General features: G+C 41.8%; 1 protein-coding gene across 8 annotated transcripts in view; it reads right to left on the minus strand.

The window, feature by feature from the left end:
* The window catches only part of PDHA1 (pyruvate dehydrogenase E1 subunit alpha 1), a 67,075-nt gene extending 43,711 nt beyond the window's left edge, over positions 1-23,364 (minus strand). For 3 of the 8 annotated variants that reach the window (XM_058185836.1, XM_058185838.1, XM_058185837.1), the window contains exons 1-3: positions 23,179-23,318; positions 1,947-1,961; positions 409-477 (exon numbers count right to left, since the gene is read on the minus strand). Coding sequence is in view for 3 of the 8 variants with exons in the window: in XM_058185841.1 (XP_058041824.1) it covers positions 409-477; positions 1,947-1,961; positions 23,179-23,238 (144 nt within the window). In the remaining 5 variants the exon portion in view is untranslated. Of the gene's footprint in view, positions 1-408; positions 478-1,946; positions 1,962-23,178 lie in introns of all 8 variants that reach the window. The other 5 variants (XM_058185841.1, XM_058185834.1, XM_058185839.1 and 2 more) reach the window with 3 other exon arrangements.
* Positions 23,365-24,151: the final 787 nt, after the last annotated feature.

Below are 24,151 nucleotides of genomic sequence, written 5' to 3' on the forward strand. Positions count from 1 at the left end.
TATAATTGTAAGATCAGTATTTCATACCAGCTCATAAAAATATTTTTACATAATTTATAAAACTTGCTGAATGACCACAGTGCGGCTTAGAATCAGCAAATATGTCTTTCATTTAAATAAAATTAAATAATAAAATAAAATTAGTGATAATTAAATTGCATGTTAAAAAATTGTTATTTTGTACTTTTCCTGTAAGTGTATTTCAATCCAAGAAATGATGTTCTCTATTTTATACTTAAAAATATATCTTGTAATATATCTTGTAATATCTTGTAATCTTATTTCAATATAAAGGAGTTTGACTATACATCCAAATGATTCTTTAATATATTGCACAACACTAAAATATGTATTAGTTTTAGTTTAGTATTAGTTTTCTAAAATTTCTAAAATAATTAATCTGCTTACCTTAATTTCAAATGTAGCCTCATTTGCAAAATCTGCATAATTACGAGAAGTGACAACCACACGGGCAACCTTTCAAAAAAAAAGAGGCAAAAAATAGATATACAGCTGGGTGTTAAATTAAAATAATATTTTTTAAAAAATATTCCTATTTGCTTCAAGATGATTTCAACTTACATCTAACAATTTTAAACTGTTAAAAATTATAATGGATATTTTATAACTAGTATTTCAGTCTGTATTTATTATCGATTCATTCCATTTTGCTGCTTGATTCCAATTAACTGTGGGTGAATTTAAAAAAAAACAATATAAAAGTAAGAAAATATGAAAATAAAAATAATCCAAAAATTAATTATAAGATACTAACAAAAGAAAATATCTCTAATTCAGGTTTGAACTGTGGAATTTTTGGTGCTTTCTAGATTTGTGTAAGGCTGATGATGTTACATAGCTGCCTCATAAAACGTCTGCAAGTAAACAATCAAGCTCATAGAATACTAAGAACTTATTATAATAAACAATATATTTTACAGGAACTATACTGAATTATGTGGGTCTCGTAAACACATTTGTATTTTCTATTTTGGAAGATTTGTAATGGAAAAAGCAGGGAGAAAAAAGCAATTTAATCAGAATCAAGTTAAAATAACGCAGGTAAGAAAAATGAATATTTAAACTAAATGCCTTAAACACTCTACAGCAGGGGTGTCGAACTGGCAGGCCATAGGCTGGATGCAAAATGCACAGGCCATGCCCACCCCAGCTCCTCAAAGGCAAAAAACATCACAATACATCACAGGACATCAACGTGACACAGTCTATCACCTGTCCGGTTGTGATTATTTTGCAACATATATGTGCAATCGATTATTACCACTTGTGTTCATGCAGGATTTACTACAGCAGCAAAATGCCACAGAATATATGATTTAGAGCAGGGGTAACCAACCTTCTGGACCTCAGGGACCATTAAATTCATAATTTTAAATCCCGCGGACCACTAATATGACTTTTTAAAAAGATAAATAATATTTAGTGCAATATAAAAAATGCAAATATTTTTTCTGTGGCCCACCAAAATTTTCTCGCAGACCACCAGTGGGACCACCAGTTGGTGACCACTGATTTAGAGGACACAAAAAGAAATATAATACTGTAATAGGAAAATACAGGCAATGATAAAGTTTTTAGCAATGCTTATATTACTTAGATTTTCTAACATTTCCAGAAAAAGATAAATTCTCATATTTTATGCATTCAAAAACTGTTTTCTCAACTGTGCAAAAATCAATAGAATTGTCTACTGACAGGAAATGCTGAATCCCCTAACTTTGGTCTAGCATGATAATTATGCTAGAAATAACTTTTACTGAACTGAATGGCTTAAAATTAGAAGAGCTACCAAGCAAGATTCCAATTTTCTATCCAAAAATAAATGGACCAATAAAATAACTAACAAATCAGAACGAAATATATTTTTTTGCACAACAGATTATGGCTTGTTATGAATATTCATACAATTAAAATACTGGTCTTACCTCACTAACAGCTCCCTAAAGCAGTAGAATTGGGAAACACAAAAACAGAAAAGAATATCAGCTACCATAATACAGATATGGGAAAAATGATTCCTTACAAATATATATTTTAGTACCAATTTTATTCAGCCACCTATTTATTCAGCACAGAGTTCTTTTTTATGCAACAGTAAAACTTCCTTTAAAAAGTTATTGCATTATAATATTTCAGCATAATAAAGAACAGATGCTGTTATATTTAATGCACCAAAGTGCTCTGTAGCAATTATCCGTATTTGTGCATCAATCTTCATATACACAACCCAAGTCAAAAAGATCTTCCTGCTGATTATCTGGATCCCTCTAAATCAGGATTCAGGCCTGGGCTTGGAATGAAGATTCATTAGTTGCTCTTGTGTCATTTGATGAAACCTGAAAGGTGATAAAGGTATAAAGGAATCGGGCACTGTTTTCCACTGGACTGTCTGCAAGATTGAGAATTTGAAGCACAATTTTACACTCACTCATGGGGAGAATAGCAATTATAAAGAATGTATTACCAAGACTATTATATTTATTTCAAACAGTATCAATAAAACATGAAAAAACTTATTTTCAACCTGTTATCTTAACAAGATAACAAGATTTATATGGCAAAGGAAAAAAGCTAGAATTAGTCTAAAGATGTACAGGATACGAGGCTAAGGGGAGGATTTGGACTGCCAAATTGGGAACTATATTATCAGGCAGCAGAACTGACCTGGATGAAGGAATGGGTGGAATTAAGGAATACAAGATTATTGACTTTGGAAGGACATGATTTGCAACTAGGATGGCATGATTTTTTATGGTATGGGAGAAGTAAGATACATACATACTTTCATAGACATTACATGAGAAATGCATTGCTAATGGCATGGGAGAAGGTTAGCAATAAATACTATATGAAAATTTCAACATGGTTATCAACAATGGAGGCTTTAATACATCCAAATACTTTTAATCTTAGAAATATTGTTAGGTATAGGGACTTGTTAACAGATAGAAGGAAATTGAAGCAGAAACAAGATTTGGAAGAACAGGGGATAAAGTGAGATTGGTATATGTATATGCAAATACAAGCAAGATATCAGAAAGATGTTAAACTCTTATGGTTTTTATTTAGAAAAGACTGAGCTGGATAGGATTCTCACAGGAACGGAGGACAAATTAATAAAAAAAATTATAACTTTTTGTTAGGGATTGAGTTAGAAGAGGAACAAGTAAAGGAAACTATGATACCTTGAGCTAAAAATTTTGGATATTCAATAGACCTAGACAAATGGCAACAGCTATGGGAGCGGAATTATAAATTAACAATGTCCACTGCATATAAAGAAAATCAACATAAAATGTTTTATAGATGGCATATGCCACCTGAGAAACTGGCGAAAATGTTTAAAGATAAATCAGCTAAATGTTGGAAATGTCATCAGTTACCAGGATTTTATTGTCATATGTAGTGGACATGTCCAGAAGCCAAAAACTATTGGGAGAAAATAAAGGGTTGGTAAGAAGAAATAACCCAACAACATATTGATTTAAAACCGGAGTTGTTTTTATTGGGGATCCTACCAGTGAAGAAAATATTTATTTGATTATACATGTAATTACAGCAGCAAGAACAGTTTTTGCGCTAAGTTGGAAAGCAGAGAAAATACCCCTGGAAGGAGATATTATTAGAAAAATTTTAGATTGTGCAGAAATGAACAGGTTAACTTTGATGATTAAAGAAAGAGAGAATTCAGAATATTTTAAGATATGGGATAATTTTTACCATTGGTTAGAAGAAAGGTACAGATAAGCAATGGATAATTATGTAAGAAAATGATAATAATGTATTTGTGGGAAAATGGTAATAGTTTAAATTGAAATGAAGAAAGAAGAAAGAACAAAATGATGGAGCCAGGAAGAAAACACCGAGACGTCATACGGAAGGAATTGTTGATGCTTTAAATGTTTGTCCATAAAATGAAAAACTTTAATGAATTTTTTTTTGCAGATTCCACTCCTTCTAATTTGTTCATTGCAAAAATAAGACATTGAGGGCTCAGGCCTGTCTCCCATTTTATGTAATTTCTACTTGGCAGAGGTCATGTGTGGATTTAAGGCTTAGTATTATCAATATATACAATTTTATATAACTTTTTTATTGTTAAAAACCACCTACAGTAGCCCCACAACAGAATAGGCAGCAAATCAATCAATCAATCAAACAAACAAACATACAGGTATTGATAGAGAAAACCTTTGCTTCAATTGAAATTCCATCTATTGTTTTCAAGAGTGGGAAAAGTGATCAACCATTGTTTTACATCTAGTGTTAAACCGTAATTTTCCTTGTTCTGTATGACCTTAACTACTGTTGGTACCATGGCTCAGTGTGTCATATGAACTTGTAAATTGTGATTTATTCAACAAACCATTGATAAAATCATGGTTTAGTAAAGTACGGAATTAAAACCTAAATACAAAGAAGACCATTGAGGTTTATTATGGGGAATAATTTCTTTAAGCCCCTAAATCTTGAATTTTTAAACAGGATTTTTATTGGAATCCTGCAAATTCACTCTCAAAGAATCCAAAAAGTAGAATGAAGAATTTTTGTTCTAATTTGCTAGTTACTATGAATAAAACATTTTTTTAAAAAATTAGCTGGTTGATATAAATTTCAGAACAAAATAAAGGAATATAGTTTAGAACAGGGGTTACCAACCTTTCAGACCTCAGGGACCACTAAATTCATAACTTTAAATCCCGTGGACCACTAATATGAATTAGTGATGGGACGGGGTCCTTCAGGCACTTAGCATGGCTGCCTATTAGCAAAGAGAAGCACCCGGGGTCAACCCTAGCTTTGCTGTCCATTGCAGCTAGAAATCTCAAATACGACCAAGAATGAATAGCCAAGCCTCCTACAACTAACCCCATCCCATTGGGTTCACAACCCCTAGTGATCACAGAAAAGGAAGTGCAGGACCTATTTCACAGACAAAAGCCAGGAAAAGCTCCAGGTCCAGACAAGATAACTCCTTCTTGCTTAAAAGTCTGTGCTGCCAATTGGCTCCCATCTTCACCCATATCTTCAAAAAATTACTAGAGATGTGCTATGTCCTTCTTGCTTCAAATGCTCTACTATCATCCCAGTGCCGAAGAAGCCCACCATCAAGGAACTGAATGACTACAGACCAGTTGCTCTAACATCTGTAGTCACGAAAATCTTTGAAAGGCTAGTGCTGTGTCACTTGAAAACCATCACGGATCTGCTGTGAGACCCCTTGCAATTTGCATACCGAGCAAATAGATCAACAGATGATGCTGTTCATATGGCTCTGCACTACATCTCACAACCTCTTGAATCTCCAAAGACCTATGCAAGGGTCCTCTTTATAGATTTTAGCTCAGCATTCAATACCATCATTCCAGACACTCTTCTAACTAAGCTAAACCAGCTACAGGTACCTGAACACACTTGTAAGTGGATCATAAGCTTCCTAACAAACACGAAGCAGCAGGTGAAGCTAAGCAGAATCACATCAGATACCTGTACAATTAGCACAGCCCCCTCCCCCAAGGCTGTGTGCTCTCCCCACTTCTCTTCTCTCAATGACTGCATTTCTACCGATCCATCTGTTAAACTACTGACGTTCGCAGATGACACAACAGTGATCAGTCTCATTTGAGAAAATGATGAATCTGCATACAGACCAAAGGTTGAACGACAGCCTTGTGGTGCGACTGGAACAATCTGGAACTGAACACACTCAAAACCATAGAAATGATGGTAGACTTTAGAAGAAACCCTTCCATACCTCCACCTCTCACAATACTAGACAACAGAGTATCAACAGTAGAAACCTTCAAATTTCTAGGTTCTACCATATCACAAGATCTAAAATGGACAGCTAACATCAAAAACATCATCAAAAAAGCACAACAAAGAATGTTCTTTCTGCACCAACTCGGAAAGCTCAAACTGCCCAGGGAGTTGCTGATTCAGTTCTACAGAGGAATTACTGAGTCTGTCATCTGCACCTGGTTTGGTTCTGCAACCTAACAAGTCAGACACAGACTTCAGAGGATAATTAGAACTGCAGAAAAAACAATTGCTACCAACCTGCCTTCCATTGAGGACCTGTATACTGCACGAATCAAAAAGTGTGCTGTGAAAATATTTACAGAAACATCACATCCTGGACATAAATTGTTTCAACTCCTACCCTCAAAACGACACTATAGAGCACTACACACCAGAACAACTAGACACAAGAACAGTTTTTCCCCGAACGCCATCACTCTGCTAAACAAATAATTCCCTCAACACTGTCAAACTATTTACTAAATCTGCACTATTAATCTTCTCATCACCCATCTCCTTCCATTTATGACTGTATGACTGTAACTTTGTTGCTTGTATCCGTACGATTTATATTGATATTGTTTCCAGATTGCTTATTTGTACCTTATGACTATCATTAAGTGTTGTATCATTAAGTGTTAAATTTGTACCCTATGAATATCATTAAGTGTTGTAAGAGTTGTACCTTGTTGAAGGTATCTTTTCTTTTATGTACATTGAGAGCATATGCACCAAGACAAATTCCTTGTGTGTCCAATCACAATTCTATTCTATTTTAGACTCATGTTGGAGCCCATGAGTCTCTCTCTCCAGAATGTGTGTGACAGAGACGCTCCACAACATACTGGAGAGACATTCCTGAGGATGGACTCCAGCTTGAGTCCAAAAGCTTGGAAGACTAAATCTCTAGTCCCGATGACCGACTCAATTTGGATCCTACAACATTATCCTGAGACACGTATACTGTATTTGCCTTCATTTGCCTAATTTGTACTTCAGTTCTAGTCTGCAAAAAGCCAGATGAGGAGATGGCAGCAAAGATTCAGAAGTCTAATTCTACCGGATATGCGTTGCCTGAATATTTCCATGTACACTATGTGCACAATTATTAGGCAAGTTGTATTTTGGCAGAATAATTTTATTGTTGAACAACTACAGAGCTCTCAGTCAATTCAAAATGTTAATAAACTTCAAACCTGAATATTTAAGAAAATAAAAGTGACATTTTGGCTTTCTTAGGAGAATATCTATGTGTGTACAATTATTGGGCAGCTATTAGTGTGCAGAATTATTATGCAAATGAATAAAATATTTTTATTTTCAATAAAAAATGAAAATTTGCCGATCTCACTTTTTTATTTGCATTTGTTAAACTGAGAATAATAAACAAACAAATCAAAATGTACAAAGAAATTTCTCTTATTTCCAAAAAAATAAATAAAAAATCAGTGACCAATATAGCTACTCTTCTTTTCAATAATAGTCATAAGCCTTCCATTCATGGACTCTGTCAGTTTCTTGATCTATTGATGATCAACTTTTTGTGCAGCAGCAACCACAGCCTCCCCAGACACTGTTCAGAGAGATGTACTGTTTTCCTTCACCATAGATCTCCCCTTTAAGAATGGTCCACAAGTTCTCAATAGAATTAGAATTAGAATTAGAATAGAATTTATTGGCCAAGTGTGATTGGACACACAAGGAATTTGTTTTGGTGCATATGCTCTCAGTGTACATAAAAGAAAAGAAAAAGAAAAAGAAAGAAAGAAAAAAAAATACCTTCATCAAAGGTACAACATTTACAACACAAATTATGGTCATAGGTTGCAATTTAACCCTTAGTGATAGCAACGAAAAGTTATAGTCCTACAGTCATAAGTGGAAAGAGATTGGTGATGAAAACGATGAGAAGATTAATAGTAGTGTAGTTTGACATTGTTGAGGGAATTATTTGTTTAGCAGAGTGATGGCCTTCGGGAAAAAACTGTTCTTGTGTCTAGTTGTTCTGGTGTGCAATGCTCTATAGCGTCGTTTTGATGGTAGGAGTTGAAACATTTTATGTCCAGGATGTGAGGGATCTGTAAATATTTTCACAGCCTTCTTTTTGATTCGTGCAGTATACAGGTCTTCAATGGAAGGCAGGTTGGTAGCAATTATTTTTTCTGCAGTTCTAATTATCCTCTGAAGTCTGTGTCTTTCTTGTTGGGTTGCAGAACCAAACCAGACAGTTATAGAGGTGCAAATGACAGACTCAATAATTCCTCTGTAGAACTGGATCAGGAACTCCTTGGGCAGTTTGAGCTTTCTGAGTTGGCGCAGAAAGAACAGTCTTTGTTGTCCTTTTTTGGTGATGTTTTTGATGTTAACTGTCCATTTTAGATCTCGTGATATGATAGAACCTAGAAATTTGAAGGTTTCTACTGTTGATACTGTGTTGTCAAGTATTGTGAGAGGTGGAAGTATGGAATGGTTTCTCCTAAAGTCTACCACCATTTCTATGGTTTTGAGTGTGTTCAGTTCCAGATTGTTCTGGTCGCACCACAAGGCTAGTTGTTCGACCTCACGTCTATATGCAGATTCGTCATTGTCTCGAATGAGACCAATCACTGTTAAGAAGAAGGGAGGAATTATACTTGGTTTCAATATGGACAGTTAAAGGCTAGATGGAAAGAAGATCAGAAAATTGGTATTATTCAAAATGAAGAAAATTTGGTTAAACAAATTAGAAATCAAACCCAGGGGCATATAAAGAGATTGTATGCTGTGTTGATAGAAATAGATTCTGAAAGAGATTTAATAAAGGATTGTATGATAAAATGGGCACAGAATATTCAAGAACCAATAATGTTGGAAACATGGGAAAAAATTTGGGTTAGAAATATTAAATTTACGCAAACGCAGAATTTAAGGGAAAATTTTTATAAGATGTTTTATAGATGGCATTTAGATCCTAAGAAATTATCATGTATGTATCCAGATATGCAAGCGAAATGTTGGAGATGTAATTGTGATGATGCTACATATTTTCATATATGGTGGACTTGTAAGAAAATTAAGTCTTTCTGGATAAGAATCTGATGGATTATGCAGAATGTTCTGAAGAAGAAGGTAAAGTTCCTACCGCAATTTTTTCTTTTGGGAATAACAACGGACTGTACAGTGATTGAGACTAAGTTGATTTTGAACTTAATAACAGCAGCAAGACTGTTGATTGGACAATATTGGAAGAAAAAAGTATTACCCACAATAGAAGAATGGATATTGAAAGTTTCCAATTTGGCTGAGATGGCTAAAATCTCAGCCTTCTTGAAAGACAGTACTCAAGAAAAATATTTAAATGAATGGAAGAACTGGATTGATTATATTCAAAATAGATATCAGATTAAGAAATTTCGGATTGCCTTTGAATGAAGGATGTTGTTTTTGATTTTAATGGAAGAAGTCAGGTTATGTGGGAGAGAAGGATTATAATTGTGTTAGATTTTAAAAATTTAATGTATGACTGTTTGTTTAATGAACTATACCTTATGTTTGCTCCGGGAAGTTCGGGGGGGAGGGGGGTTTTGGAGGGAGGGGAAGGGGGCGGGGGAAAATTTAATTGTTGTTGTAAAACTTTTTCAATAAAAAAAAAGAGACCAATCACTGTTGTGTCATCTGTGAACTTCAGTAGTTTAACAGATGGATCGTTAGAGATGCAGTCATTGATATACACAGAGAAGAGAAGTGGGGAGAGCACACAGCCTTGGGGGGGCCCTGTGCTAATTGTAGAGGTATCTGAAGTGATCCCGCTTAGCTTTACCTGCTGCTTCCTGTTTGTTAGGAAGCTTGTGATCCACTTACAAGTCTGTTCCGGTACTTGTAGCTGGTTTAGCTTAGTTAGAAGAGTGTCTGGAATGATGGTATTGAATGCTGAACTAAAGTCTACAAAGAGGACCCTTACATAGGTCTTTGGAAATTCAAGATGTTGTGAGATGTAGAGCAGAGCCATATTAACAGCATCATCTACTGATCTATTTGCTCGGTATGCAAATTGCAAGGGATCTAACAGCGAATCTGTGATGGTTTTCAAGTAGGAAAGCACTAGCCTTTCAAAGGCTTTCATGACTACAGATGTTAAAGCAACTGGTCTGTAGTCATTCAGTTCCTTGATGGTGGGCTTCTTCGGCACTGGGATGATGGTAGAACGTTTGAAGCAAGAAGGAACAAAGCACATCTCTGGTGATTTTTTGAAGATATGGATGAAGATGGGGGCCAATTGGCAGTACAGACTTTTAAGCAAGAAGGAGTTATCTCGTCTGGGCCTGGAGCTTTTCCTGGCTTTTGTCTGTGAAATAGGTCCTGCACTTCCTTTTCTGTGATCACTAGGGGTTGTGAACCCAATGAAATGGGGTCAGTTGTAGGAGGCTTGGCTGTTGTTGGTGTGTCTGAGATGGGGGTTGTGGAGATAGGTGGCTGTAGTTTCCTTTCAAACCTGCAGTAAAACTCATTCAGGTCATCTGCCAGTTGTTGATTACCTTCAGCCTGGGAAGGAGGTTTGCCATAGCTGGTGATATTTTTAAGAGTTTTCCACATGTTTGCTGGTTCATTTGCTGAAAACTGATTCTTTAGCTTTTCAGAGTAGTTTCTTTTTGCTGCTCTGATCTCCCTTGTTAGTACATTTCTGGCCTGATTGTATAGCATTTTATCACCTTTCCTGTATGCTTCCTCTTTTGAATGACGTAGCTGCTTAAGTTTAGGTGTGAACCAAGGTTTGTTGTTACTGTATATTCGCAAGTTCTTTGTCGGTATACATAGGTCTTCACAGAAGCTGACATATGTTACAGTATCTGTGAGTTCATTCAGGTCTGCGGAGGTATCTTCAAAAATGTTCCAATCAGTGCAGTCAAAACATGCCTGCAGCTTTAATTTTAATTTTAATTGTTGGTTTTGTGGTTTTAAGTCTTTGCCTGTAAGCAGGTACAAGGTGAATCATGCAATGATCAGAGTATCCTATAGCTGCACGTGGTAAAGACCGATAATCATCTTTTAGTGTTGTGTAGCAATGGTCTAACATATTATTGCCTCTAGTGGGACAATTGACATGCTGAAAGTATTTTGGTAGCTCTTTCCTTAAGTTTGTTTTGTTTAGATCTCCCAAAATAATGGCCAGTGAATCAGGGAATTTGACCTCAGCCTCCATGATTTGGTCAGCTAGAGTTCGTAATGCCTTGTTTACACAGGCTTGAGATGGTACATAAACAGCAATTAGAAGAAATGAGGAAAATTCACGAGGCGAATAGTATGGTTTGCAGTTGATAATTAAAGTCTCTAAATAGTTGTCGCAGAATTTGTAAATTACAAATAAATCTTGACACCAGCTGATATTAATATATAGGCATAAACCTCCACCCTTCATTTTACCAGATGCTTCTGAATTCCTGTTTGATTGTATTATCTGAAAACCTGGAATATGCAGACTATTATCTTCAATTGATTCATTTAACCAGGTTTCAGAGAAGCATAGGACTGCTGATTTGCGAAAATCAGAATAGTATTTGTTTAAGAGGAGTATTTCATCCATCTTATTTGCAAGTGAATGTACATTAGTTAGGAAAATTGAAGGCAGAGGGGTTTTATTTCCTTTCTTTTTTAATTTGTTTAAGATCCCAGCCGTTTGCGCCTTCGTTTTGTTTTTTTGATAATCCATGGGTCCAGGGGAATTGCCTCTTCCTTTGTTCTTCCAGTCTCATCCGCATTTGTAAAACGGGGGTGGGTGGGTGGGTGTGAGATCACAGAAAGCTGCTCCTTAAAGAAATGTTGCTTAATTCTTAGTAGATGATCTCGTGAGTAGATGATCTCGTGAGTAAGAAATCCATTGTGAGTCGCAGAGAACAATTAGAAATAAAGGAATAAATAAAATCATTCGAGAGCATAGGGTTTAGGTCAGGTGAGGAAGAGGGCCATGTCATTATTCTTTCATCTTTAAGACCTTTACTGGCTAGCCATGCAGTGAAGTACTTGATGCTGCAATGAAGCATTTATCCTGCATAAAAATCATGGTCTTCTTGAAAGACGCTGACTTTTTCCTGTACCACTGCTTGAAGAAAGTGTCTTCTAAAAACTGGCAGTAGGTTTGGGAGTTGATTTTGAGTCCATCTTCAACCTGAAAAGGTCCAACTAGCTCATCTGTAATAATACCAGCCCATATCAGTACCCCACCTAGATGCTGGCATCTATGTTGAAGTGGGGCTCTGTGCCCGTTACTGATCCAAACACGGGTCCATCCATCTGGTCCATCAAGAGTCACTTCATCTCATCAGTCCATAAAATCCTTTAAAAATCTGTCATCAGATATTTCTTGGCCCAGTCTTGCCATTTCAATTTATGTGTCTTCAGTGGTGGTCGGGTTTCAGCCTTCCTTACTTTGGCCATGTCTCTGAACATTGAACACCTTTGTACCTCTGGGCTCTCCAGGTAAGTTGCAGTTCTGGAATTTGACAGCACTGGAAGATAATGGGTTCCTGGTAGCTTCACATTTGATTCTTCTCAAATCTTTGGCAGTTAATATGCGTCATTTTTTCTCAACACGTTTCTTGCGACCCTGCTGACTATTTGCAATAAAATGTTTGATGTTTCTGTGATCACGACCCGATATCTTAGCAATTTCAAGAGTGCTACATTCCTCTGACTTTTTACAATTTTTGACTTTTCAGAGTCAGTTAAATCTCTTTTTTGGCCCATTTTGCCTGTGGAAAAGAAGCTGCCTAATAAGTACGCACACCTCGACATAGGGTGTTCATCTCATTAGGCCACACCCGCCCTCATTACACAAATTCACCCTATACACTTATATCCACTAAGCATTCAAGTTTATACAGCTTGGGGGTGGGAAAATATGCATAAAAATGTTATGGTCAAAATACTCAGTTGCCTAATAATTGTGTATACAATGTACATCTGGTATCCTACCATGCAAATGGAGCGGGAAAGAGCTCAGTCAGGTTAGAAACTCTTGTTCCTGATTTGCATTCACACACTGTATTGAGGCTATTGCTTAGTCTATTAAATAAGTCAGTTAGAGTAACGATTCTTTACCTGGGGCCACATGGCCCGCTTGAGATGTTTCAGGTTGGCCACAGATGAAAAATATGTAAGGGGGGGACCCATCATAGGAAAGGGAATCACAGAAAAGCAGAGTGTATTATACTGCAAACACTTTATTGTAAATAAAAACATATTCTTTTTACAATCTAAGACAAGTATGAGGGGCAAATGACATGGGTTTTGTAGTTCGTTAACTAGCATAGTTATTTTGTATTTTAATTTATTTTATTTTTTTATTTATTTATTTATTTATTTCGATTTTTATACCGCCCTTCTCCCGGAGGACTCAGGGCGGTGTACAGCCAAGTAAAAATTCAATATATAAACATTAAAAAGAGGTTAAAAAGAAATATTATAATGTGGCCGAAATTTTAAAACCATTTAAAATCTTAAAACATAAATACCCCAATAAAATTTCAATCCAGTCCCGCTTGAATAAATAGGTGCATTTTCAGCTCACGAAAGGTCCAAGATCAGGCAATGGACGTAAACGGGGGGGAAGTGCATTCCAGACCGTAGGACCACCAACAGAGAAGTCCCTTCCCCTGGGGGCCGCCAGCCGACATTGCTTGGCGGACGGCACCCTGAGAAGGCCCTCTCTGTGTGAGCGTACGGGTCGGTGGGAGGCACAAGGTAACAGCAGGCGGTCCCGTAAGTACCCGGGTCCTAAGCCATGGAGCGCTTTAAAGGTGGTAACCAAAATCTTGAAGCGCACCGAAAGACCACAGGAAGCCAGTGCAAGCTGCGCAGGATTGGTGTTACATGGAGCAACGAGTTGCCCCACTATTACCAGCAGCTGCATTCTGGACTAGTTGCAGCCTCCGGGTGCACTTCAAGGGCAGCCCCATGTAGAGAAACATTGCAATAGTCCAAGCGGGAAGTGACAAGGGCATGAGTGACCGTGCATAAGGCATCCCGGTCAAGAAAGGGGCGCAACTGGCGTACCAAGCGCACTTGGTGGAAGGCCCTCTTGGAGACGGCCGCCAAATGATCGTCAAACGACAGTCGCCCATCCAAGAGGACACCCAAGTTGCGCACCCTCTCCGTTGGGGCCAATAACTCGCCCCCCACAGCCAGCTGCGGCTGCAGCTGACTGTACCGGGGTGCCGGCATCCACAGCCACTCAGTCTTGGAGGGATTGAGCTTGAGTCTGTTTCTCCCCATCCAGACCCGTACAGCTTCCAGACACCGGGACAGCACTTCGACAGCTTCGTTGGGGTGGTTCGGGGTGGAAAAGTACAGCTGAGTATCATCAGCGTACAGATGATAACTCACCCCGAAACCACTGATGACCTCACCCAGCGGCTTCATGTAGATGTCGAACAGGATTTTCTCTCTTTTAAAATGATGTTCAGTTTTATTAGCTTTTAACATTACTAAACTGATAAACAACCTGGAGACTAGCTCGATAAGAAAGTATATTTAGTACAAATTGGGGCCTGGTTTATCTCTTTTGTGAACTCCAAACAACCTTTTCCTTACAATTACACCCCTTCTGACGTCAGACCTCATTTTAATGAACACGTGTGATATTATGGAATGCAAATATGTAACATGTTTGACTACATGTAACTGATTTCCTATGCAAAGGGGAGGTTACTTTTATCCTGTCCAATCTTGCATTTTCTTTGTTGTGTTAACTATAACTAGTAACTATTTTCATAGAGAGATCCCACTTTATCAGGGCACCCTAATAAACTGCTTTTAAATGATCTTTCGACTCAGTTGCTTATTGGGAAGGTAAACTGAGGCAGACCCAGGGGTGAAATGCTCCCGGTTTGGACCGACTCGGGCAAATAGGTAACAGAGATTGGGGCTGGTTCGCCGAACCAGGAGCAATGGTTGGCTGGTCACACGTCCGAACTGGTCCATGGCCCACAGTCCTGCCATGCTTGCATGCCTTCCATGCTGCCTTCCCGGCGTCCTGGCAGCCAGCTTGCAAAGGTAGGCAAGCGGAAGCCCACGTGGAAGGCAGGCAAGCATGACAGAGCTGCAGGGAAGGAGCTAGCAGCTTTCTCCCTTCCCCGAAGCTCTACCATATTGCCATATTGCCTGCCTTCGCAATAGACATATTCATTATAGTTGTCACCTGACCTACTCCTTGAATCTCACTGTTCTCCTTGCCCCCCACCCCCCAAGCAGCAGCAGGCTCTGCAGGACAACAGGGCTTCTCATTTTTCCAACAGCGTGGTGTACGCTTGCAACCTCTGCTTGTCTGCTTGCAAGTGATGATCTTCTCTGTTTCTCTCCATGGATGCATAGCTTGTTGGGGCTGAGCAGGGAAGCTGCTGCTTATTTATTTATTTATTAAATTTTTATACTGCCCTTCTCCCGAAGGACTCAGGGCGGTGTACAGCCAAGATAAAACAAGAAATATATACAAATTAAAACATTTAAAACCTAGCAAATTACAAAAAGGCTGATAATTAAAATTTAGTTTTAAAATTTTAAAAATATTAATAAAACCCCGAATTAAAATTTAACACTATTATGCCAGTCCCGCTTGAATAAATAGGTGTGTTTTTAGCTCACGACGGAAGGTTCGAAGATCAGGCACTTGACGTAAGCCAGGGGGAAGTTCGTTCCAGAGCGTCGGTGCCCCCACAGAGAAGGCCCTACTCCTGGGGGCCGCCAGCCGACACTGTTTGGCAGACGGCACCCTGAGGAGACCCTCTCTGTGAGAGCGTACGGGTCGGTGGGAGGCATAAGGTAACAGCAGGCGGTCTCGTAAGTATCCGGGTCCTAAGCCATGGAGCGCTTTAAAGGTGGTAACCAAAATCTTGAAGCGCACCCGAAAAACCACAGGAAGCCAGTGCAGGCTACGGAGTAGTGGTGTTACGTGGGAGCCACGAGCAGCTCCCGTTACCACTCGCGCAGCCGCATTCTGGACTAACTGTAGCCTCCGGGTGCACCTCAAGGGCAGCCCCATGTAGAGAGCATTGCAGTAATCCAACCTAGATGTAACCAGAGCGTGAGTGACCGTGCATAAGGCATCCCGGTCAAGGAAGGGACGCAACTGGCGGACCAAGCGAACTTGGTAAAAGGCCCTCCTGGAGACGGCCGCCAGATGTTCATCAAAGGACAGCTGTCCATCCAGGAGGACGCCCAAGTTGCGAACCACCTCCTTTGGGGCCACTAACTCGCCCCCAACAATCAGCCGCGGATGCAGCTGATTGTACTGGGAAGCCGGCATCCACAGCCACTCCGTCTTGGAGGGATTGAGCTTGAGTCTGTTCCTCCCCATCCAGACCCGTACAGCTTCCAAGCACCGGGACAGCACTTCAACCACTTTGTTGGAGTGGTCCGGGGTGGAAAGGTACAGCTGAGTATCATCAGCGTACAGGTGATAACTCACCCCGAAACCACTGATGACCTCACCCAGCGGCTTCATATAGATGTTGAACAGGGTAGGCGAGAGAATCGACCCCTGAGGCACCCCACAAGTGAGGTGCCTCGAGGACGACCTCTGCCCCCCTGTCAACACCGTCTGCGACCGGTCAGAGATAGGAGGAGAACCACCGATAAACGGTGCCCCCTACTCCCAATCCCTCCAACCAGCGCAGCAGGATACCATGGTCGATGGTATCAAAAGCCGCTGAGAGATCTAATAGGACCAAGGCAGAGGAGCAACCCCTGTCCCTGGCCCTCCAGAGGTCATCCACCAACGCGACCAAAGCCGTCTCTGTGCTATAACCGGGTCGGAAGCCGGACTGGAACGGGTCTAGATAGACCTCCAGGTGCTGGGGGAGCTGCCATGCAACCACACTCTCTACAACCTTCGCCACAAAGCGAAGGTTGGAGACTGGACGATAATTTCCCAAAATAGCTGGGTCCAGGGAAGGCTTTTTGAGGAGGGGTCTCACCACCGCCTCTTTCAAGGCGGCGGGGAAAACCCCTTCCACCAAAGAAGCATTTATAATCCCCTGGAGCCAGCCTCGTGTCACTTCCTGAGCAGCCAGCACTAACCAGGAAGGACACGGGTCCAGTAAACATGTAGTTGCATGCAACCTCCCCAGCAACCTGTCCACGTCCTCGAGAGCCACAGAATCAAACTCATCCCAAATAACATCAGCAAGACGTGTCTCTGTCATCCCGGTTGGATCGCCGCAATCTTGGTCCAAAGTATCCCGAAGCTGAACGATTTTATCGTATAGATAACCGTTAAACTCCTCAGCTCGTCCCTGTAAGGGGTCATCCCGTCCCTCTTGATGAAGGAGGGAACGGGTCACCCGAAACAAGGCGGCCGGGCGGTTATCTGCCGATGCAATGAGGGTGGAAACGTAAGAACGTTTCGCCTCCTTCATTGCCACAAGGTAGGTCTTAGTAAAAGACCTCACTAGTGTCCGATCAGCCTCGGAACGGCTGGACCTCCAGGTGCTCTCTAGGTGTCTTCTCCGGCGTTTCATCTCTCTCAGCTCCTCGGAGAACCAGGGAGCCAATTGAGATCTACGCCGGGTCAGAGGCCGCAAAGGCAGGACACGGTCCAAAGCCCCAGCCGCGGCCTGTTCCCAGGCTGCAACCAGTTCTTCAGTCGTGCTGTGGGTAAGATCCTCAGGGAACGGCCCAAGCTCCGTCAGGAACCTCTCCGGGTCCATCAGGTGCCTGGGACGGAACCAACGCATTGGTTCCATCTCCCTGCGGCGGTGGGCGGCGGTCTGAAAGTCTAGGCGAAGAAGAAAATGATCTGACCATGACACCGATTCCTTCACTATATCTCCTAAAACCAGATCATTAACCCACTGACCAGAGATAAAAATCAAGTCCAGCGCGCCTCCCCCGCTGTGTGTAGGGCCATCAGTTACTTGAATCAGGTCCAAGGCCGTCATGGAGGCCTGGAACTCCTGAACCACCATTGATGACAAGCCGGCCAATGGCAAGTTGAAATCCCCCAAGACCATAAGTCTGGGAATCTCAACCGCCACGCCAGCAAGCACCTCTAGTAGCTCAGGTAGGGCTGTAGTCACGCAGCAAGGAGCCAGGTACGTGATCAACAGTCCCATCTGATTCCGATGGCCCAACTTCACAAGGAGGGATTCACAACCAGCTATCTGAGGAACAGTGGACTCCCTCGGCTCCAGACTTTCTTTAATCACAACTGCCACCCCCCCACCCCTACCTTGGGCCCTCGGCTGATGAAATGCCCAGAAACCCGGAGGGCACAGTTCAACCAGGGGTACACCCCCTTCTGTGCCCAACCAGGTCTCCGTAATGCCCATAAAGTCCGCGGACTCCCTCTGAATAAGATCACAAATCAGGGGAGCCTTATTAACCACGGACCGGGCATTGCAAAGCATCAGCCGAAGACCCAAACTCTGAGGGTCTTGACCATCCGGGGAACGAGTAAGGACTGGGGGGCTGGAGCACGTGATCGCTTTTAAACATCGAGCACGTGCTCCCAAAGATCGATACGGCCCCCTGCCTCCGCCATATCTGCCTCTCCCACTTACCGTACAGATGGAAAAACACTCTCTGCTCTGCACAATCCCCTCCCCCCCCTGTCTTCGGACCAACTGAAATAATGTCGTGAGCACGCGCTGGGACTGGACATACCCTCCCCGACGGGTTCCCCACCCTCCCCCCCATCCCCCCCAACCCAAACCCGTCAGTTCCCACCCTCCCCTTAAAATTCCCATTAAAACTCCCCCCTTTTTTTTTTTTTTTTTTAGAATAGAATAGAATTTTATTGGCCAAGTGTGATTGGACACACAAGGAATTTGTCTTGGTGCATATGCTCTCAGTGTACATAAAAGAAAAGATACGTTCATCAAGGTACAACATTTACAACACAATTGATATCAATATATCAATATAAATCATAAGGATTGCCAGCAACAAGTTATAGTCACACAGTCATAAGTGGAAAGAGATTGGTGATGGGAACTATGAAACAATTAATAGTAGTGCAGATTCAGTAAATAGTCTGACAGTGTTGAGGGAATTATTTGTTTAGCAGAGTGATGGCCTTCAGGAAAAAACTGTTCTTGTGTCTAGTTGTTCTGGTGTGCAGTGCTCTATAGCGTCGTTTTGAGGGTAGGAGTTGAAACAGTTTATGTCCAGGATGCGAGGGATCTGCAAATATTTTCACGGCCCTCTTCTTGATTCGTGCAGTATACAGGTCCTGTGTCTTTCTTGTTGGGTTGCAGAACCAAACCAGACAGTTATAGAGGTGCAAATGACAGACTCAATAATTCCTCTGTAGAATTGGATCAGCAGCTCCTTGGGCAGTTTGAGCTTACTGAGTTGGCGCAGAAAGAACATTCTTTGTTGTCCTTTTTTAATGATGTTTTTGATGTTAGCTGTCCATTTGAGATCTTGCAATATGATAGAACCCAGAAATTTGAAGGTTTCTACTGTTGATACTGTGTTGTCAAGTATTGTGAGAAGTGGAAGTATGGAAGGGTTTTTCCTAAAGTCTACCACCATTTCTACGGTTTTGAGTGTGTTCAGTTCCAGATTGTTTTGGTTGCACCACAAGGCTAGTCGTTCGACCTCTCATCTATATGCGGATTCGTCATTGTCTCGAATGAGACCAATCACTGTTGTGTCATCTGCGAACTTCAGTAGCTTAACAAATGGATCATTGGAGATGCAGTCATTGGTATACAGAGAGAAGAGAAGTGGGGAGAGCACACAGCCTTGGGGGCCCCCTGTGCTAATTGTACAGGTATTTGATGTGATCTTGCTTAGCTTCACCTGCTGCTTCCTGTTTGTTAGGAAGCTTGTGATCCACTTACAAGTCTGTTCCGGTACCTGTAGCTGGTTTAGCTTAGTTAGAAGAATGTCTGGAATGATGGTATTGAATGCTGAACTAAAGTCTACAAAAAGGACCCTTGCATAGGTCTTTGGAGACTCAAGATGTTGTAGGATGTAGTGCAGAGCCATATTAACAGCATCATCTGTTGATCTATTTGCTCGGTATGCAAATTGCAAGGGGTCTAAGAGCGGATTCGTGATGGTTTTCAGGTAGGAAAGCACTAGCCTTTCAAAGGTTTTCATGACTACAGATGTTAGAGCAACTGGTCTGTAGTCATTCAGTTCCTTGATGGTGGGCTTCTTCGGCACTGGGATGATGGTAGAGCGTTTGAAGCAAGAAGGAACATAGCACATCTCTAGTGATTTATTGAAAATATGGGTGAAGATGGGGGCCAATTGGTCAGCACAGACTTTTAAGCAAGAAGGAGTTATCTTGTCTGGGCCTGGAGCTTTTCCTGGCTTTTGTCTGTGAAATAGGTCCTGCACTTCCTTTTCTGTGATCACTAGGGGTTGTGAACCCAATGAAATGGAGTCAGTTGTAGGAGGCTTGGCTGTTGTTGGTGTGTCTGAGATGGGGGTTGTGGAGACAGGTGGCTGTAGTTTCCTTTCAAACCTGCAGTAAAACTCATTCAGGTCATCTGCCAGTTGTTGATTACCTTCAGCCTGGGAAGGAGGTTTGCCATAGCCGGTGATATTTTTAAGAGTTTTCCACATGTTTGCTGGTTCATTTGCTGAAAATTGATTCTTTAGCTTTTCAGAGTAGCTTCTTTTTGCTGCTCTTATCTCCCTTGTTAGTGCATTTCTGGCCTGATTGTACAGCATTTTATCACCTTTTCTGTAGGCTTCCTCTTTGGAATGTCGTAGCTGCTTAAGTTTAGGTGTAAACCAAGGTTTGTTATTACTGTGTATTCGCAAGTTCCTTGTAGGTACACATAGGTCTTCACAGAAGCTGACATATGATGTTACAGTATCTGTGAGTTCATCCAGGTCTGCAGAGGTATCTTTAAAATATTCCAATCAGTGCAGTCAAAACATGCCTGTAGCTTTAATTCTGATTCCTCCGTCCAGGTTTTCACTGATTTAATTATTGGTTTTATGGCTTTAAGTCTTTGCCTGTAAGCAGGTACAAGGTGAATCATGCAATGATCAGAGTGTCCTACAGCTGCACGTGGTAAAGACCGATAGGCATCTTTTAGTGTTGTGTAGCAGTGGTCTAGAGTATTCTTGCCTCTGGTGGGACAATTGACATGCTGAAAGTATTTTGGTAGTTCTTTCCTTAAGTTTGCCTTGTTTAGATCTCCCAAAACAATGGCCAGTGAATCAGGGTGTTTGGCTTCAGCCTCCATGATTTGGTCAGCTAGAGTTCGTAATGCCTCGTTTACACAGGCTTGTGGTGGGACATAAACAGCAATTAGAAGAAATGAGGAAAATTCACGAGGCGAATAGTAAGGTTTGCAGTTGATAATTAGAGTCTCTAAATTGTTGTCACAGAATTTGTAAATTATGTTAAAATCTTGACACCAGGTTGAATTAATATATAGGCATAAGCCTCCTCCTTTCTTTTTACCAGATGTTTCTGGAATCCTGTCTGATCGTTCAATTTGAAATCCTGGAATGTTCAGGCTGCTATTTTCAATTGATTCATTTAACCAGGTTTCAGAGAAGCATAGGACTGCTGAATTGCGAAAATCAGAATAGTATTTGTTTAAGAGGAGTATTTCATCCATCTTATTTGCAAGTGAGCGTATATTTGTTAGGAAAATTGAAGGCAGAGGAGTTTTAGTGCGAGTTCTTAGCTTGATTAAGATCCCAGATCGTTTACCTCGTTTCCTTCATTTCCGTTGTTTGGTTTTTTTAGTAATCCATGGCTCCGTGGGAATTGCCTCCTCCTGTGTTAGAATCTCCTCCGTGTTTGTAAAGACAGGCGGGGGTGAGATTAAAGAAAGCTGCTCCTTAAAGAAATGTTCCTTAATTTTTAGCAGATGGTCTCGTGAGTAGGAAATCCGTAGTGAGTCACAGAGAACAATTAGAAATAAAGAAACAATTAGAGAGCATTTCACGGAAGCAGCCGTCGGCGCCATCTTAGGTAGATGGCGCGAAACTCTATAAACTCCCCTTAAAAAGCCGATTAAAACAGTTAGTTAAAAATCCCCTGAGTCTCCTATTTTTGGCATGCCATCTCTCGGGGTTCCAAAATGAATGGGGTAGGGGGGGCAAGGAGAATGGTGAGACTCAGGGAGTAGGTCAGGTAGAGCTGGCTGACTCAGGGCTGCTCAGAAGTCGCCCCTGCCGCTGCCAGAAGATTGGGTGCCTCGCCTTCAGATTGCTCCCTCTCTCTTTCACACATACACAAAAACAGAGGTTGAGAGCTCTACTACTCGCGCTCTCTCCAAGTGCCCTATGCACAGCCCATTTGAGGAAAGGGCACGCACAGCTCGCCACGTTTGGCTGCAGGAGAAGGTCTGGATGGAAGGCGGCTTTTTCTGCCTTCCCCTCTTTGGATCGCCCTGCAAGGGGGAAGAAACAGGGTGGGTGGGTTTTACAGAGGATTGGCGGGGGAGGGGGGATGTGCGGCCCTCAGGGATGAAGAGCAGGGCAAGAGAAGACTCCGAGGTTCGCTTGGGCAGTCAGCCAGAAGGAAACGCAAAGTGTTGGGAGCTTCAGAAAGGCAGAATGAAGGACCGTGATGGCTCAGGCTGTAAGATAGCCTGTTATTAAAACACAGCAGCCTGCAATTACTGCAGGCTCGAATTCCACCAGGTCCAAGGTTGACTAAGCCTTCCATCCTTTATAAGGTAGGTAAAATGAGGACCCAGATTGTTGGGGGGGCAATAAGTTGACTTTGTAAATATACAAATAGAATGAGACCATTGCCTTACACACTGTAAGCCGCCCTGAGTCTTCGGAGAAGGGCGGGATATAAATGTAAATAAATAATAATAAAAAAAAGAATGTGCTTTTGTGCAGCTCATGGCTTCTGTGACATTCTGTGAAAGACAGAATGTGCTTCTGTGTCAGAATGCTGTGACGTCAAGTTGGCCACGCCCATCCAGTCACATGGCCACCAAGCCACGCCCACAGAACCAGTAGCAAAAAAAACCGAGATTTCACCCCTGGTCAGAACCTAGGGCCAGATTTGGCTTTCAGTGCAAGCTTTTTTATCAGTAATGGGACATGGAAAGGGGGAATGTACAGTAGAAAAGTTACAATTGGGTCCACACCAAGCCAGTCGCGGCCCCAGCCGGGCCTTGCTTTCTTTCTCTTTTCTTATGAAAGCCCCAGTAGGCAAAGTGTCTCAGGCCGCTTGGGTGGCGACGGGATACAACCAAGGCCAGAGGTGGTACCGACAGTGGCAGGAGAACGGAGCCGCTTTTCGCGCGCTTATGCAAGGCGCCCACCCAGGATCGTGTGAATCCCACGCACTCGGGCAAGGGCTATCCCAGGGGGCTCCAGCCACAGGGAACCGGGTGCCTGCGAGCGGTGGCCACTGCCGACGCTTCCTGTCCCCGGGATACTCACCGGTCTTGAGGCGGCCGTACCTTGCAGTAGGCGGGAGAGGGCGGCCAGCATCTTGCGCATGGAGTGTGCCGGGTCCCCGCCGGCCGTAAGCTACTGGAGCAAGGCCGGAGACGGAGTCTCCTTCAGGATTCGGCGTCTTGCCCTTCTTCGACGCTGGCGGGCAGACGAGCCCTTTGCCCAGAGTGACAGCCAAGTGGCTCTCGCCTGCCCCCCTGCGGATCCCGAGAGGCGACCGTCGCCCTCCCCGGCGTGGTTGCTGCGCTTGCCTTCGACGCGAGGGGGCAACAGTGCGAATGTGCAACGCTTCCCTTTTCTCCGCGTTTAAATGTGTTCCCAGCGAGCGCAGGAGGAAAGCACCGCTCCTGCCGGCGTTTCAGAATCGGATCGCACGATTCTGCCTCGTGCTTCTGGTGTTTCTCGTATTTCCACGCACCTAATGAGTAGCCAGAAGGCGTATTGTTCCTAGCTTCAAGGAGATGAGGATAAACGTCTTTTTTGCACCGTTGCAGGATGTAGATACTAACCATGTGGTTATTTAGTTGTAGCCTTATTTTGGTTGCTTTTTAAAGAAAGGAAGATAGGAAAAGAGAAGATTTAAATAGTAAAAGAACTATGCTTTTCTTTCTCCAAATGGGTTTGGAGTTTTCACATGAAAAAAATGCCACTTGAAATATATGTCTAGCTAGTGAAGGCACCAGTTAATATCCAATGTTTATTTTGCTATTTGAACAATTCCTATGGTATTCTCTAATAAAAATACTACCAGGGTGGATTGCATTCAAAACAGTTCTGTTAGGTTTGTGCAACTCAGAATCTGAATTAATCCAATGAAACTCTGAATATGAACATACTCACCAAGGCTACTGATACTCAGCTTTATTATTGATCAAAAGTAAAGCCAGACTCTTTAATCTCCTGCCTTAAACAGAGCAGACAGAGAGAAAAAGAAAGGCTGTGCACTAACTAAAACTTT

This window comes from Ahaetulla prasina, chromosome 5 (genome assembly GCF_028640845.1).
Source record: "Ahaetulla prasina isolate Xishuangbanna chromosome 5, ASM2864084v1, whole genome shotgun sequence".
In the NCBI taxonomy this organism is placed as follows: domain Eukaryota; kingdom Metazoa; phylum Chordata; class Lepidosauria; order Squamata; family Colubridae; genus Ahaetulla; species Ahaetulla prasina.